General features: G+C 52.7%; 2 protein-coding genes across 7 annotated transcripts in view; one reads left to right on the top strand and one right to left on the bottom strand.

Annotated features, from left to right (window-relative positions):
- Positions 1-10,219, top strand: part of WIPI1 (WD repeat domain, phosphoinositide interacting 1) — a 20,922-nt gene extending 10,703 nt beyond the window's left edge. Inside the window, exons 5-13 of the mRNA XM_053995118.1 lie at positions 400-497; positions 1,510-1,602; positions 1,848-1,918; positions 2,589-2,696; positions 3,074-3,238; positions 3,377-3,484; positions 4,824-4,945; positions 5,616-5,716; positions 9,681-10,219. Of these exons, the coding sequence (XP_053851093.1) occupies positions 400-497; positions 1,510-1,602; positions 1,848-1,918; positions 2,589-2,696; positions 3,074-3,238; positions 3,377-3,484; positions 4,824-4,945; positions 5,616-5,716; positions 9,681-9,728 (914 nt within the window). The 3' untranslated portion in view covers positions 9,729-10,219. The remainder of the gene's footprint in view (positions 1-399; positions 498-1,509; positions 1,603-1,847; positions 1,919-2,588; positions 2,697-3,073; positions 3,239-3,376; positions 3,485-4,823; positions 4,946-5,615; positions 5,717-9,680) is intronic.
- The window catches only part of ARSG (arylsulfatase G), a 20,732-nt gene continuing 13,660 nt past the window's right edge, over positions 10,216-17,287 (bottom strand). For all 6 annotated transcript variants that reach the window (XM_053995113.1, XM_053995114.1, XM_053995111.1 and 3 more), the window contains 2 exons: positions 11,939-12,029; positions 10,216-11,654 (listed from right to left, as the gene is read on the bottom strand). In XM_053995113.1, the coding sequence (XP_053851088.1) occupies positions 11,326-11,654; positions 11,939-12,029 (420 nt within the window). In that variant the 3' untranslated portion in view covers positions 10,216-11,325. The remainder of the gene's footprint in view (positions 11,655-11,938; positions 12,030-17,287) is intronic.

The raw sequence follows: 17,287 nt of genomic DNA, 5'->3' as shown, positions 1-17,287 counted from the left end.
ATGGGCCGCTCCTCTGAGCTTCCAACCCGGCGCCTACACCCTGTGCACATCTGGACATGTCCAGATGTGGCTGAACAGGAATGCTGTCAGCCCTCAGACCCACATTTGCTGTCTCATGCTCCTATTCCTGCCTCCTCCAGGGAGATGATGCAGGGGGAGAGCCCAGAGCGTGCAGAAAAGCCGGATCTGGGTTCCCTGTGCTCAGGGAGGGTGGCAGGGCACAGCCGCCGTTCTGTCCCATACCAGCAGATGTCCCCACGGCCGAGGTGTTCCAGCGCTCCGCGGCCCCAGCGCCGGGGCCGAGCAGTCCCAGAAGGAGCCAGAGCCTGAACCCCCGCCGTGCCCCGCGCTGTCCTCCCCCCACTCACAGCCTCAGCCGTGTCCCTGTCCCCCTGCCAGGTCTGTGTGCTCTCTCCATCAACCACGCCAACTCCTACTTGGCTTATCCCGGCAGCGCGACCAGCGGAGAGATCGCGCTTTACGACGGAAATACTTTGGTAAGTGCGAGGCTCAGCCTTTGGATACCGGCAGGGGCTGAAAACAAACAGAGCCACAGCAAAGCCAACGGGGCCCTTGGGAAGGATGAATAAATGCACTCCACCGAGCTGGAGTGCAAGGGAATTGCCTGGCAGGCACATCTGGACGTATCCCCCTTGCTCGGAGCTGACAGCTCTGCGATCAGGACGTGCATCTCCCAGCACAGGATATTCAGGGAAACGTGACCCACTGCCCTGCAGCCCAAGGGCACTGCCAGGCTGACACTGGGGTTGCCGTGGGAGCGTCAGCAGCGGATCCCATGGGAATGATGTGGCCAGCATGGTTCAGGGGGGTTGGAGCTGCTCCAGCACAGGACCTGGAGCAGCTTTGCCACACCATGGGCTGGAGGGGTTGCCTGACCCAAAGTCACAGAGAGGGCAAAGTGTCCAAAGTCCCCTTAGGAAATCTGGAAATCCCTGGCTGGAAGCAGGGTCATGATTATCTGCTGTTTATGCCAGAGCTTTGGGTTACATAAGGCTGGTGGCTCCGTACATGCAGCCAGAGCTGAGGATCTGCAGCAGGGGAGGAGCAGAGCACCGGGAAAATGCTGCTGCTCCAAGAGGTGCTGCAAGAGCTGGGGCTCCCTGCAGGTACCAGGGTGGTGTCACTGCAGCAGGACTTGCTGTGCAGCACAGGGAATTGCAGGGAAGCCAGCTCTCATCCCAACAGGGAAGGGCCAGGCGTTGGAGAGGGTGCTGGCACAATCCTGAACCCTGGAGAGGTGGGGAGCTGGGGTTCTCTGCCCCTGAGGTGAGTGTTCTGTAATCACAGTGGCCATAATAGCTGGGGAATGAACTCAAGGCAGGGCAGAGATAAACTGCTGAGGATGCTGAAGGGATATCATCAGCACATGATGATCCCGTGAATCCATATCAGCAGGTGTGGATAGGGTGCAAGGCAGGAACGCCCTGCCCTCACACAGTCCAAGGACCAGCGTGTCCCTTTGCACTCACGTTCCCTTGTGCCCTACAGAAAACAGCCTGCACCATTCCTGCCCACGATGGGCCTCTGGCTGCTCTCACCTTCAACTCCACCGGCTCCAAGTTGGCCAGTGCTTCTGAAAAAGTGAGTGAGTATGCCTGCAAGTACCCTCCCTCTGCCCAGGGCTGCATCAGCACCCCTGAGCTGCCCCTTCTTAAACACAGCCAGCACAGAAGGGCCGCTGACTGCTCGGTGTATCGGATCAGATTGAGCCCAGCTGGCAAACAGGAGGAGCCTTTGCACATCCTGAGTTTCCTGGGTGTGTCAGGGAAAGGGCTTGGGCTCCTTGGCCTGCTCCTACATGGTATTTCCATTTGCATTTTTTGCAGGGCACAGTCATTCGTGTATTTTCCATTCCTGGGGGGCAAAAACTCTATGAATTCCGGCGAGGGATGAAAAGGTCAGTTCATTCTTCTGGCAGTGACGAGTACACACAGGGCTCCCAGAGCCGAAATGCAAACACAGGGACACAGGGCAACGTCAGATCCTGGTGGCTTTGGCATCTTTTGCAGAAGGAAAACAAGAGCAAACGTATCAGCTGGAAATGTCACTGTACCAGGCTGTGCCCAGCTCATTGAGTCCTTCCAGTGTGTCACAGAACAGGGAACAGACGTGGAGTCACTCCATTTACTCTGTCCTTTCTCTTTTCTTATTTGAAATTATGAAGTCCCCAGAATTGTCAGAGACCTCATTCTTGCTGAACGTGTGCAGGAGATGCTGTTCGTATCCCACTGTTCAGCACTTTGGATATCCTCCCTGGTCTCTGCAGCATCAGAAGCTGCAATGAGGCTGGCACAGATGTTCCCTCCACAGGCAGCTCTGTGAGCAAGGACATTTCCACCTCTCTGGCTGTTTGTCACTAGCTCGAGGCTACCCCCAGCCCTGCTGAGCAAAGGGATTAGGGAATGGCTCATCAGTGAGCCCACGGGCTCAGCAGCAGCTGTGCAGGGTGATCCTCACCATGGATGGGTCTCCTTCCTACCCATCCACTCCTCTGTGAGCCAAACCCAGCAGCTCCCCTTGAATGAGTTGCTGTGGGAGTGACCAGTGCTGTCCTTGCTCGGCTCTAGGTATGTGAACATCAGCTCCCTGGTGTTCAGCATGGATTCCCAGTTCCTCTGTGCTTCCAGCAACACGGAGACCGTGCACATCTTCAAACTGGAGCATCTCACAGACAGGTGAGGGGTTAGCCTGGCTTAACCTGCCTGCCCCACGGCTGTCTCTGCTTCAAAGGTCTGTGTTTACACAGCTGCTCTCCATGTCCTCACAATGAGGAGGACAATTGCTCTCCATGAGCAATTCCAGCTGCACAGTGTCGTCGTGTCCTGAGGGACTCACTCTTTGGAAAAGCCACACACTGCACCCCTGCTGTCGGCCTCTCCAGGCCTCTGTGGCTTTATTAGGTGCCACTGTCCCCCGTCTTCTCCAACCAGGCTGGTGCACAATGTAAAGGTGCTCCAGAAAACCCTTCACCCACGTGAGATCAGGTCTGTTCCTGATATTTTGTCCCGCTGGTCATGGTAACCCCACTGACGCTGCTTTGTGACCCCCTCAGCCGGCCAGAGGAGCCTCCAACCTGGAGTGGTTACATGGGAAAGATGTTCCAGGCTGCTACCAACTACCTCCCTGCCCAGGTGTCGGGCATGATGAGCCAGGACCGAGCCTTTGCCACCGTCCGGCTCAACATCTCTGGCCAGAGGAACATCTGTGCCCTGTCCACGTACGTACTGACCCTGCTGACCTCTGCCCCTGGGCCAGGCCAGCCTTACCTCGTCCCCCTGCCTGCAGAGCACGTGGTGTGGGTGCTGCTGTGTCTCTGTGTGGGAGCTTTTTGGCCTCAGGATGCTTTTCCCAGCAGGATTCAGAAGCTGCCTCGGCTGTTGGTGACGACGTCGGATGGACATCTCTACATCTATAACCTGGACCCACAGGATGGAGGGGAGTGTGTCCTCATCAAAAATCACAGGTAACTCTACCTCCACTCACATCTCGTACAGAGGCTGATATTTTAAGAAATGAAGGGAAATCTCACCTGGCAGCACAAAATGGAGCTGTAGGAGCAAGAAAGTTAGAACTGATTGGAGCTACCTGATCTGACAAATGTGGCTGGGAATTACATCAGCAGGCAGGGACACAGGGCTTCTTGCAGGAGAAACTGAGACATCTCAGATGCAGTGGCAGCTGTGGGACATCCCAGCTTAGACTGGGCAGGCTGTGCTTTAGGAGATGCCCCAGCAGCAGAGCTCTGACCATCATGGTAGCAGGAGAGCAGAGCACCTTCTCCAGCTTGGAGTGGGTGCTGGAGAGCTGACTGGGGGTAGGATGGTGTGGAGTGACACTGTGAGCTTCTGTGAACAAAGCCCAGTGCCAAAGCAGAGGAATTTCTTCATGGAAGGGGTTGTTAAGCATTGGAAGGGGCTGCCCAGGGAGGTGGTGGGGTCACCATTCCCTGGAGTTGTTCAAGGAATGACTGGATGTGGCCCTCGGTGCCCTGGTCTGGGTGACAGGCTGGTGGTGATCAGTCAAAGGTTGGGCTCGATGATCTCAGAGGTCTTTTCCAACTGAAATCATTCTGGGATTCTGTGAAAACGGAGCCTCCCCCGCTGCTGGTCAGGCCATATGCAAATCCCATTAAGCACGTAACCCCCCCGCACACATCTGGGCTGCTTGGCTCCAGATGTGAAGCCTTTGGGGTGGGGTGAGATGTAACATGTGCTCCAGGCCGGGAGGTGGCTGCCAGCCAGGAAAGTGCCAGCAGCTTTTGGAAAAGCCACAAAACAAAAGCACTTCAAAGCTGCGCTGTCCAGCGCGCGCCGCCCGCAGCCCCCAGCCTTGTCATGTGGGCTCCTCTGAGCATCAGAGGGCTGAAAAGGGCCCTTGGGTCATGAGTTACATTACATCATACGATATCTCTGCTCAAACCCCATCCTAAACTAGCCAGGGCTGCTTTTCCCATCTAGTCTGCTCCTGTTGGAAGCCCTTCGGAGCCCCCTCTGTGATTAGAAACACTGTTTGCCTTTGTAACCTAAAGCTTTTGTGGTCAATCTGTTCCCTTCTGTTCCCATGCCAGCATTGTCCTCCAGACGAAGTGGTGCTTCCCCTATCTCCTTCTTCACCCCCTGCTTTCCTTGTGGAGCACAATGCTCCCCTGTCCACAGCACTGCTGGGGCTGCTGCATGCAGTGATGGGGATGGGTGATGTGCTTCGAGGAGATGTGGATGCATGGGCTTGTCTTAGCTGGAGCTGGGGAGGAACAGCCCGGATCAGAACTAACTCTTCTCCCCTCTCTTGATCTGTACAATTAGTCTGCTTGGCTCAGGAAAGGTGGAGGAGAACAAAGAAAACGACCTTCAGCCTCCAGTACCTCAATCTTATGCAGCAACTGTAGCCAGACAAAGTACAGTGCCTTCAACTTCAACCATGCCAGGTGAGCACCACACCTGCCCTTCCTCAGGCAGAAGCCACAAAACCACCTGGGGCAAAGTGGAAAGTGTGCCACATTCCTAGGGCTCATCCAGGATCACATGTGGCTGCACGCTGGGGCAGCAGGACTTTGGAGCTCACCTGGTTCTTCCCCTGCCACAAAAACAGGGCATGAGTTTTCTGCTCTGCTTTCTGTGCCAGCTCTGCTCCCTGTGCCACAAGGCAGAGCAGGAACCACTCTTTGGCAGACAGCAGCTGCTGCCAGGTGGTTTCCAGGAGTTGTAACCATGGGTGTAGAAGTCAGGGCTCACTGTTTTTGTGGTGAGATTGCCACAGAGTCTCTGAAGCTGGTACACCTTGCACTAAACTGCTGCAGAAAAGACTGGGTGACTATCTCATTATATTCCCAAGTGTAAGATCCACATACAAACGCAGATCTTACTCTGAAATTGGCGCTTAGGTTCATGGCAGGAGGAGGAAAGCTGCTGCCACGGGAGCTGACCATGTAGTTCATCCATAATCCATAGTATCCATGGAGACACCTTCCTCTTCCTCAGTCCATGAAGCCAGAGGAAGCAGCTCAGTGCTAAAAAGGTGGTAACAGTGTCTGCTGCCTGTCTGCAGCCTCCTCCCATCCCTTCCTGCAGTAACTCTTGGTGTTTTCCCCTGGCCAGGTTACTCGGAGGACGGCGGAGCCCTGCGGGGGGAGGTTATCCCAGAGCACGAGTTTGCAACTGGACCAGTCTGTCTGGATGATGAGAATGAGTTTCCTCCTGTGAGCATTCGGGACCCCTAAACCTGCAGTGCAGCCCTCATGCTAAGAAGGAAGTAGTAACCTCTCCCAGAAGAGATTCCATTGCCCCCTCCTTGTCCCAGCTCACTGTGAAGCCTAAAATAACTGAATGGGTTCTAGGGACAGTGCCAGGAAAATGACACCTCCACTAAGCAGCAGCTGGGGATGGGGCAAAAAATGATCAAACCTAAGCAGAGATGGATCTGAACTAACTTGCTGAATGGTGTTCAGATCCAGACCTAACCTTTGTGCCTTGAGCAGATTTCTAATATTACCAGGAACAGTTTTAATTGGAACAATTTAGAAGTAAAAACTTAATACCCCGTTGCATTTTCAGTCAGTTGTGTTAGTTCATGGAATGCAGCTGGAACATACCTGAGCCTCACCAGTCTCTTCATTTCCAAGGTAACTGAGAAGGAAACTCCTTTTCCAAGTACAAAGATGAAAGGAATAGCAGAGTTTTAAACCATTTTATGATTTTTATGTGGCACTTTCTCAGTTACTGTTGGAAGGAGCTAGTGGATTTTTCAATCTAACTTCAGCCTGGCAGTGTCTTTCTGGCTCCTGTTCCTATTCCACACTCATTAATTAAGTATCTAACCCCTAACTGGACAAATGTTGGTGTGTGCTATGATCTGGTTGTAATCAGTGATGTCTTCATAGCAGTAACGCAGCAGAGTACTGTAATGGATTTCAGGTTGCAGCCTTGGCAGGCTTTTAGAATTCCTTACTTCATTTTTACATATCCTGCTGTTGGAGTTTTGCCTGAAAAGGAGGAAGTACAAACCTTATCCCAGGATTCATTCCATGTGCTGAGCTGACCTCTGTGAGGCACCTTCCTCTGAGCTGAGGCAAAGTGTTAGATAAAAGGAGGCAGGCTCATGACTCCCTTTGAGCCAGCAGCACCTAAAGCCAGCTCAACTCACACAACCCTCAGATTAGTTCTCTCCTTACCTGCAACATTCCCTGCTGCAAAGGGAGAGCAGGAATTTCCCACTTGTCCAACTCCATTACTCAAGAAGGATATTTAAAATGTCTCCCTCGCTGTGCCCACAGAGAAGGTGATGGCCCAGGCCCCTGGAAGGAGCAGCAGGGACAGAGAGAAATCCTTTGTTTCCTTCTGCTAAACCTGCTCTTGAACTCATGGTTTGGGGACAAGCAAATGCCAGCATGCAGGAGTCACGCTGCTCCCGAATGAGTCCTGCTGGGACTGTGCTGGATGAAAGCAGCCCCAAACCCCTGCTGTAGCACAGCAGGTGCTTTATGAAATGAACTTTGATCCCTCCAAATCCTGTCATTAACCTGACAGAGCAGTGACATGTGTATTGTTAGGGAGGAGGTGGTGTGGGAAGGGAAGGTGCTTTCCAAAAATACTCCCTGATAACGGTGCCTGAGCAAATGGAGCTTCCAGATGAAGCCCCCTCGCTCTTGGGTTTGGGGTTTGCCCTCGCAGTGGGAGCACTCAGGATGTTTGGATGCTCTGGATTTCACTGAACTTGGCTGTTTTCTCAGCACTTGAGATCTCCAGTCCCAGTGAAGGGGGTTTCAGGCATCGGTCACTCCTGTGCAGAGAAGGAGGGGGAGAAAACCTGACCTTATCCAACAAAAATGTTTTGACAGCGTTCGGCTTTGCGGAAACATGGGAAGGGTTTTGTTTGTTTTCCAGTGTGCAACAAAAAGACTTTTCAAAACCTCAAAACTTGTGACAAAATGGAATATTCACCCGCAGCCCATGGTATGGCTTTGAACTCAGACATGGTTCTGGAGAAACAGCAGTGCTCAAACCCCACAGTTTCTCCCCATTTTGAAACCTCTTGTCTTCCCTTGACCTCAAGCAAGACTTCAGAGGCTCGGCTGTTAAAGACTGAGGAAAACCAGCTTCAGCCTGACATAAAATCTGTCAAACACTGCCTGTTCATTAAGTGGAAGGAGGGACAGATCAGAGAGGAGATGAGGAGCCCAAGGAGGACTCGTAAAAAGTGGCCTCACAAGAGGGAACGTGGATGTTGCTGCTGCTGGTGCCAGGGTTGCAGAAGGAGGTTAAACCAGTTCAGTGACAATTCCCGCATGGATGGGGTGGATTAAGCACTCCCAAGTCACTGCTGGTCTTGGGCAGGAAGGACTCAGGTGTTACTGAGGGGGACAGGGGGCTGAAGCCAAGGGTGCTGTGCTGGATGTGCAGGGAGGAGGCTGCAGAGCCCTCACCCTGCAGGATCAGAAGGTTTTACAGGGTGGGAAGAGCAAAGCCAGCTCTGGCTACAAAACTGTGGCAATTTGGGCTGTTTTCTGCTCACCTGCCTGAGCAGCCACCCCTGTTCTGTGGGTGTAGCAGGGAGTGAGGTTTCCACTGGTGCAGGGAGCTGCTGGGGTGTTTTGGGCCAGGCAGGGCACTGCAGTTTTGGGGTGGTGCTGTGAGGTTTGGCAAAATAAATCCTACAGGATTATTAAAATAAATCCTACAGCCTGTGTGCAGCTGGGGAGTGCAACCAGGGGATCTGCCCAAAACTCTTGGGATTCAGTAGGAAGGATAATTTCTTTCAGCAGATTGGTCAGTGCTTTCCAGGCATAGGTGATCCATCCTGCATTTGGCTGCAGGGCCCAGAGGTGAAGGTTTTATCAGGAGAGCCATTTCATTAAGTCAAGTGAGACTGCAATCAGCTCTTCAAAGGCAGCTTCCCCACACTGATACTCCATCACTCTTAAAAACCATCTCTTTCCCATCTTTTTTTGGCTGCTCCAAAACAGTTTCCTGTGCTGCCAAAGGATGCTGCTGCCTGTTGGAGGGAGAAAATCCAGGGAGATCTACAACAGGGCAGAAATCAGTGCCCTGTCATGGGGTCCACACACCCTTCTGCTGCTCCAGACCAGAGATCTTGATACAACAAGCCAGGCTGCAGATACATCTCTGGCTCTGTGGAAGCATTATTGGCCCAGATTCCTCCTGGCTGTTTGCTGGATGGTGTTTCCCTCATTCTGTTGCATGGATATGGACACTTAATTATTTTAAGTGATTCTTTTTTAACAGCTGGCTGGTAGCAGAGGAAAGGCCACAGATTTTCCAGTGAGGCTCTACTTGTAATTATGTGTCATAGGGGCTGAGGGAGTTTGGCAGAACCTGGCTCCTGCCCTTATAGCTCAGCCTGGCATTTTGGGCAGCTGGGGCTTGCAGGATTAAGCCCAGCTTATCAGTACATTATCTGAGGTCCCTTGGGAGTTGTGCCATCCAGTGTCAATGCTTGTGCCTGGAAACCAGGCCAGAGATGGTCCTGCAGCTCGTGGAGAGGCAGACCTGGGAGGAGGAGCTGGCAGAGACCCTCTGCAGCAGGAGCTGTGGGGTTCACATCCCTTCCAGGTCACGTCTGGCAAGGCTGGAGCTGGGACAGATCTGTGCCAGGGCTGCCCACGCCTCATCAGGAGCAGGGGCACATCTTACCCAGGATCTCTGTGGGAGGAGTAGCTGATGGGAGTGAATCAGGGTCCTGCTGCTGCTTTACTCTTTCACTCAGAGGCTTTGCTGGTGTTTAGGCTGGGCTTTCCCTCCCCTAATCCTGTCTAACACGGAGTTGAACTCTGGGATCCATCCAGGGACCCCGGAGCGATGCCCAGCACGAACCTTTCCCTCCAGAGCTGAGCTTTTTGGGAGCACTTAGTGAGGCAAATGCACTTCACCCCCAGGAACTGCACTCCCCAAAGCCTGGCTCTGCTCAGCCCAGTGCCAGCCAGAGGCCAGACCCACTTATCACTGATCCAGATGGCTCCTGTTCCCAGGACTGTAAATTTGGGGAGGGGGAGAGCAAATAAATAAACCTCTCACCAATCTGCCTTTGAATGGAAAGTAAAACACTGCGGGACATCCCTCCCCCTGCTCCTCCCATGTGCGTAAAACCAACTGGAAATGCTCCCTGGTGCTGGGAAAAGTAAGGCCCTTCTGTTTTGATTTTGGTAGATAATCTTGTGCCGTGGAGGTCAGCCGGGCAAGGCGAAGAGGTCATGAGGAGAAGCAAAACACCCACGCTTAGGACAGCTGCTGGGAGGTGCTTTGGAAAAGCCAGGAGTTTCGAAGAACAGATCTGTGAGTCCCCGAGATGAGAAAAAAAATATAAATTAAGGTGGGCCAGACTTTTTTGCTCTGTGTAAGTGAACACCTGGCCCTGTTAGCCCCTGTTTTAATTTGTGTCTGGGTGGGGTGTCAATGTACTGTATGCACATGGCTCTATTTAACAAACTCTATGTTAGAACCACAGTGTAAATGCTAATTTAATCAGATTTGTATGTAACCAGAATTTTATATACCCATTTGTCCCTTTTCTAATTTATGCTGTTTTATGTGTATAAATGTACTTATAGGAAGAGATATTAAACTTATGTCTTTGTACAGTATATACAGACTATTTTAACCCAGGCAAAGTATTTTTGCAGTGATATTAGAGAAGATGCCATTTGCTATGTTGAAAGACAGAATAAAGTCACAGTCTGTCCCTGGCAGCTCCTGCTGTTCTTTTTGGGGCCCTAAAGGTGTCAGTCTGGATTAAGTTTGGGGAGTGGGAGGGGTTTTGGGGCTGGGGTGAGGGCAGCACACCTGGGTGAGTCCACACAAGTCCTCTTACGGCCAAAGAAATATCTGGGTGTGTAAATCAGAATCCAGAATGGTTTCAGAGCCCTCACTCAGCTGCTGAGAAATCCCAGTGGTTTCTCAGGTTTCAGTTGCACCTTCATTTCTGCCTTTGCAACTCCCCAGGCCTCTGCACCTGCCCAGAAATGGCCTCACAGGAGCTGTTTCGCTCCATCTGTGCCTGCCCAGGGATCAGCAGCAGCAGCAGCTCCTCTGCCTGGAGCCCTGATCTGCTGGGAGACCCCAGGGCAGGGACCTCTCCCTGACCTCCCAAAACCCCACAGCTGCACTTCCTCCTTGCTGAGAGCTGATGGGGAGCAGCCCCAGTTGTCTCCCTGCCACCTTCAGGGAACAGCCTCCCCCAAACCCTGGCATATCACAGCGCAGTCCTGAGCTCCACCATGGCAGGACAAGCTGAGCATCCTTCCCATGCGGATGGCAGCCCTCAGGGACAGCCCAGGACCCCCTTCCTTCCTTGCACAGCCAGCTGGGTCTTGCCATGACCCCTCTAATGAACCTCAGCAGGCAGGTGTGGGGCAGGTGCTCCATTCCCAGAGCACTCCCCTGGTGCCAGGTAGGAATTTTCTCTCTGCAGCCACCAAACTTCCAGGGTCTCTGCAGCAGAAGGGCTGATTGCCCAGAGGCCCCATCCTCCCCTGCCTTGTGCTCCTGTAAGGTTTCTGTTTAGAGGAAAACCAAGCAAATTTCCCAAAGGAATCCTCTCCCAAAGCCAGCTCTCACAGAAGGTAGTTTTAATGCAAGAGCTTTCCCAGATAAAGAGCCCTACAAAAAGCCTTCCACATGCCCAACGTCCAAAGGGGACCCTCTGTGAGCTCCTCCAGGCCCACACCCAACTCAGCTCCCTCTTCCCAGCACGGAGCAAAGGGAACCAGAGCCTCCATCCCTCTCCATGGCCACCTCCAGCCTGGAATTCACAGACACCACCCGTGGGAAAGGAGCAGCCTGAGCAATTATTTGCTTAAAGGCAGAGCCGTGGTGTTCTCGTCTCCCCGTGGGGATCCCGCGTGGCTCCGAGAGCCCCGTGGCACCGGCAGCCCACGTGCTGCACGTTGCAGCAGGGAATTGCAGCTGGATCCTGGGAATAATCTGCAACCGAGACATTGTCTGCTGCAATGTCCTGCAGAGCTTGGGCATAGGCCCTGCTGATGGCAGGCAGCACTGCCTGGTACTCCCTGGATGCCACGTCCAGAGGCTCCTGCTCCTGGATGTCGCGGTCCAGGTTGAAAATGAGGGGTGGTTGGTGCTGCTGCGCCGGCCCGGTGCTGCCATCACAGGCCATGGCCCCTCCTAGGGCAGAAATGGGAGAAAAATGGGAGTCAGAGGTTCAGGGATCACCTCTGTATTCCTCACCCACCCAGCATGGCCCATTCCCACCCCATCCCAGCTCTTATTCCAAAAGCGTTCTTGAGATCAACCCCGGGCTGCAGCAGCACCCTGCAGACACAGCTCAGCACATCCTTGGGTCTGCTCTTGGTTGGATTAACCTGAGCTGGTTTTCACCTGCATCTGCAGGGATCTAAGAATCCCAGAAGCCTCTTCCTAGACTTTACAACCTGTGGCAGGGACAGTACCTGTGGTGTAGAACGCCTTGTACTGAGCCAGCCGCAGCGCCTCGATCTCGCCCACCTTCCCCGCAGCGCCGCTGTTGGGGTGCAGCAGAACCTGCAGGAAGGACAGGGTAACAACTCCTGCCAGCCCATGGCAGGGAAAACCTGCTCCATGAGATCCACTCCCTCCCCAGATGAGCCACATCCCACCCCTGAACACGTTCACAGCCGTCATTCAGGCTCTGGACGCTGAGCAGCCAGCAGAGCTGTGATTGCTGAAGCTGCTTTGCCTTCCTCCTAATTCTATCTCACAGCAAGAAAATGAGTAAATAATTCTGAAGGGTGCGTGGGCATTTAGCCAACACTGAACCCACCACATTAATTGGTGCATTGGCTGGGAAATCTCAAATTGGTGAACTGAAACCACCACACAAAATTGGTGTTTCTGCCCGGTTTCAAACTGAAACTACCACAGTGGGATGGTGGCAAAGGGCTCCAGGAAACACCAACATCTCCCTCGGACTTTCCTGGCCCTGCAGAACACTCTGAATTTATCTCTCAGCTCTATGGCAAGAAAGGGATCACAAAGGTTCTGAGGCTTTCAGCGGAGCAGGGCAGTTATCATAAAATCACAGAATGGTTTGGGTTGGAAGGGACCTCAAAGCCCATCCAGTCCAACCCCCTGCCATGGGCAGGGACACCTTCCACTGTCCTGGGTTGCTCCAAGCCCCATCCAACCTGGCCTTGGACACTTCCAGGGATGGGGCAGCCAGAGCTTCTTGGGATTACCTGTGCCAGGGCTTTGCCACCCTTAAAATTAAGAATTTCTTCCTAACATTCAATCTAAATCTCCCATCTTTTACTCTAAAACCATTCCCCCTTGTCCTGGCACTGAATGCCTGAGTAATACTTGGGAACCAGGGTGGTCTCAGGTGCTCTGTGTCACCCAGCACCTCCCTGGGTGCTCACAGCTCGGCCAGCAGTGGGGAACCGAGCCCCAGGCTGGAGCCAGCAGCCAGCCACGAGCTGAGGGTGAGCTCATGCGAGCAGAGGGGAAGGTGAGGTGCTGGAACATCACTCCCACATCCCTCCCGTCCGTCTGACTCACCCCGCTGTGCGAGGGCTCCCTTCCCTGACAACAGCCGGGGAACGGGGTGAGCAGCGAGGGAAGGAGGGAAGGGTGGGTCAAATCTCTTCCTTTTGGTATTTAGGACACTTGATCCACACAGGACGGCTGCTCTGGCACTGGGGATGAGGAGACAAGTGAGCTGGACACTCCAGCAGCTCCTCTCTCCGATAACATCTGCCGCGGAGCCAGTGCCTTCACTGAGGGATGAGTCACTTGAGGTTTCCTCCCTGGGATTTGAGTTTAAAAGTGATTCAAGAAATTTCCACTGTGCTAAAAATTAGAAACATCTGCTGGAGTTGTAGGCAGCTGCAGTGCCAAGTTTAGTAACAGCACTCACAGCTGATGAGTGCAGCAGTGCCTGAGCAGGTGCCCGGCACAGAGCCCTGTCCCTCAGGGAGCATTCCAGGCACCCTGGGCACCCCGAGATGTCCATCCACACTGCCTGGCAGAGCATTCCAGGCACCCTGGGCACCCTGAGATGTCCATCTACACTGCCTGGCAGAGCATTCCAGGCACCCCAAGATGTCCATCCACACTGCCTGACACAAAGAATTCCAGTTACCCCGAGATATCCATCCCACACTGCCTGGCAGAGCATTCCAGGCACCCTGGGCACCCCGAGATATCCATCCACACTGCCTGGCACAGAGAATTCCAGGCACCCCAAGGTGTCCATCCACACTGCCTGGCACAATTACCCCAAGATATCCATCCCACACTGCCTGGCAGAGCATTCCAGGGATCCCAGGCACCCCGAGGTGTCCATCCCGTGCTGCCTGGTCTGGATGTAGCCACTATCTCATGGGACTGAGGGTTGGAACCTCATCCAAGAAATGACAGCATTCAGGGTAGGGGGTGATGTGCAAATGTTCTCACTTTCTTTTATTGCTCTCCAGTGTAAGGTAAATTATTTGGTAAAAAAACACCTTTTGTAATTTCGTTGGATCTTTGTGGGTTTTGGGGAAAATAAGAAGGGTGTAAAGTGGAAGAGGTGGTGCTGTGTGAGCCTGGTGCAAGGAGGAAGCTCTGCTACAGAGTGCCCTTCTGCTGACACTCCTTGGGCAGGATAAAAGAGCTCCAAAGCAGGAATCAGCAAATATTCAAGGCCCTGTGAAGCCAAGGGACCAGGAACTGACCAATTAATCTGTCTCCAGCCTCAAAGCTTTGCCTACATCTTTAACAGCACAGCTGGGATGCTGCCAAGGGCACTCAAACCTCCCTTCCTACAAACAGCCACGTTCCTAAACCTCTTAAAACCCCACACTTAGGAAATCTGTTATAATTTACTGCATAATTAAGGAGCTTGTTTTGATTCAAGAAACATTCCCAGATCTGGAACTCTTCCATTAATCCATGGCTTTTATTTTAATAAATAAAAAATAGAGAAGGGGCGGGGGGGAAAGCCTTTTCTCTCCTGAAAATTCATGGCTTGAACTTGGTGCTCTGGGCTATTCACATTGAGCTGATGGACAGAGGGATTTACTGCCCCTGGTGCCCTCGGTGCTCCTTGGAGGATGTGGTTTATTTTTCCTGCCAACAGCCCTTGCTCCCAGCAGGACCTTGGTGTCACCCCAGCCCTGTTCCCGGCTGTGCCAGTGCCAAGCACAGGCTGGGACACTGGGACAGCCCACACTGGGAGCTCCAGCGACCCCAATTAGGAAAGTGTGGAAATTGGGCATTGGAGTGAGCGAAGGAGCTGCTTTCAGGAGGATTTGTGTCAAGGGAAGCCCTGCACGGGGTCACTGTCGGCCGCTCGCAGGCGGGGGCTGAGGCGAGGAGCCAGGAGGGGAGGGAGAGGGGACACGGCTGCTCCCACCACCCCACGGGGCTGTGGGGCCCCATCCCATGGCAGGGTGATCCCACCCCGTGGGGGAATCCCACACAGGAATGGCTGCACCCTGACACCCAGCAAACCATTGCTCCCAGCAAACCATGGTTCCAGCAACCATCATTCCCAAAAAAACATCACTATCAGCAACCATCATTCCCAAAAAAACACCACTATCAGCAACCATCATTCCCAAAAAACCACCACTATTAGCAATCCATCATTCCCAAAAAACCACCACTATCAGCAATCCATCATTCCCAAAAAACCACCACTATCAGCAATCCATCATTCCCAAAAAAACACTACTATCAGCAACCATAATTCCCAAAAAAACACCACTATCAGCAACCATCATTCCCAAAAAACCACCACTATTAGCAATCCATCATTCCCAAAAAAACACCACTATCAGCAACCATCATTCCCAAAAAACCATCACTATCAGCAAACCATTGCTCCCAGGAAACCATCATTCCCAGGAAAGCTTCATTCCAGGAAAGCCTCATTCCCAGCAAACCATTGTTCCCAGCAAACCATCATTCCCCAAAAAAACACCACTATAAGCAAACCACTGCTCCCAGGAAAACCTCATTCCCAAAAAAATTGCTCCCAGCAAACCATCAATCCCATAAAAAACATTGCTCCCAGCAAACCATTGTTCTCAGGAAAGCTTCATTCCCAGCAAACCATTGCTCCCAGGAAAACCATCATTCCCAGCAAACCATTGCTCCCATGAAAGCTTCATTCCCAGGAAAGCCTCATTCCCAACAAACCATCATTCCCAGCAAACCATTGCTCCCAGCAGCTCCCAGTGCCCTGCTCCCAGCACTGCCCGTGCAGAGCAGGGTTAATCCCGAGGAGCAGAGCAGAGCAGAGCAGAGTGTGCTGGCCACATCCCATCCCCTTCCCTGCTCCATCTCCCAGTTCAGCAGAGGGTTCCATAAATACAAAGCAAATACCAAACCCCTGATGGACACCGAAAGCAAATCCAAGATCCCGCTGGGAGCTGGCTCACGATGCTTGCAGGAGGGTGTACTTTAAAAGCAAAATCAGGATTTATCCACGGGACTGCTATTAAAGCCAATTTTTTTTTCTTTTTTCTTTTTTATTTTTTTTTCTTTTTTCTTTTTTTTTTTTTTTTTTTTTTTTTTTTTTTTTTTTTTGTTGGTTCCGCAAAAATCTCGTGCGACTCCGAGACAAACGTGTGGTCATCCTGCTTGTCCTGCAAACTGTGGTTTTTGGGGTGAAAGGAGCTGCCAGCTTGGACAGAGCTGTGGGATTTGGGGTGGGCTGCCCCGATGGAACGTTGTCACCGTGGAGCTGGGAGAAGGAAGGGTTTGTTGTGTCTTGATCTGGTGCAATAAATAAATGGGCATAACCAGGTTTGAAGCCCTGGGAGCTGCCCCTCCCCACACTGATGCACCTTTTGGGATCAGAAAGGTGCTGTGCCGGGCACTGCAGGCTGCCACAAGCCAGAGCACCCCGGGCTGGTGTCCCTGGGATCACAGACACAGCTCTGAGGCACGCAGGAAAGCGCCAAGCTGCAGGCACAGGCACTTCCACCTCTGCTCCCAGCTTTGTGAATGAAGCACAAAACAATCTTCATTAACCCAAAGCCCTTTTGGGCCACTGAGTGTCCCTGCATGGCTGAGAAAATTCCATCATCCCATGGGGAGAGGCTCCGCCCAGGGGAGGACCCAAGCATTCCTACCTGGATACAATCTGAGTTTTGGAGCACCACAGCAGCCTTTGCCCACTGCATTCCCAGAGGAGCAGCTTTCTGCCCCACTGAATTCCCAGAGGAGCAGCTTTCTTCCCCACTGCATTCCCAGAGGAGCAGCTTTCTGCCCCACTGCATTCCCAGAGGAGCAGCTTTCTGCCCCACTGAATTCCCAGAGGAGCAGCTTTCTTCCCCACTGCATTCCCAGAGGAGCAGCTTTCTGCCCCACTGCATTCCCAGAGGGAGGCCCAGGCCCATCTCCAGCAGCCCTGGAGCTTCAGAGGAAAACTCCAGCCTTGTCCAGGATCCTGCTCCAGCAGAAGCACAGCTGGCACTGCAGGAGGGCTGAGCCCCCATGGAATGGCACTGCTGCCACCACCCTGACCCACAGGCTGCCAGGGCCTGCTCTGACTCTGGCACTGGTTTGTTTTCTTGGTTTTTCTTTCTTTTTTTTTTTTTTTTTTTTTTTTTTGTACTATTGCATTTGTATTTTTTAATTTTCCTGCTCCCATATCTGTGCCTGAGAGCCCCTTAATTTCAAAATAAGAATAATTTGGAGGGAGGGGGTTTCCATTTTCCATTTCAAGGAAGGCTCCTGCCTTCCTTAGCAGACACCTGTCTGTTCAAACCAAGACACCCACGTACCTGTTTTAGCTCAGGCACTGCTGTCGGGAGGGGGGTGGCACCAGGGGT

Source organism: Vidua macroura, chromosome 19, assembly GCF_024509145.1.
Source record: "Vidua macroura isolate BioBank_ID:100142 chromosome 19, ASM2450914v1, whole genome shotgun sequence".
Taxonomy (NCBI): domain Eukaryota; kingdom Metazoa; phylum Chordata; class Aves; order Passeriformes; family Viduidae; genus Vidua; species Vidua macroura.
This window is presented reverse-complemented; position numbering and strand designations above follow the sequence as displayed.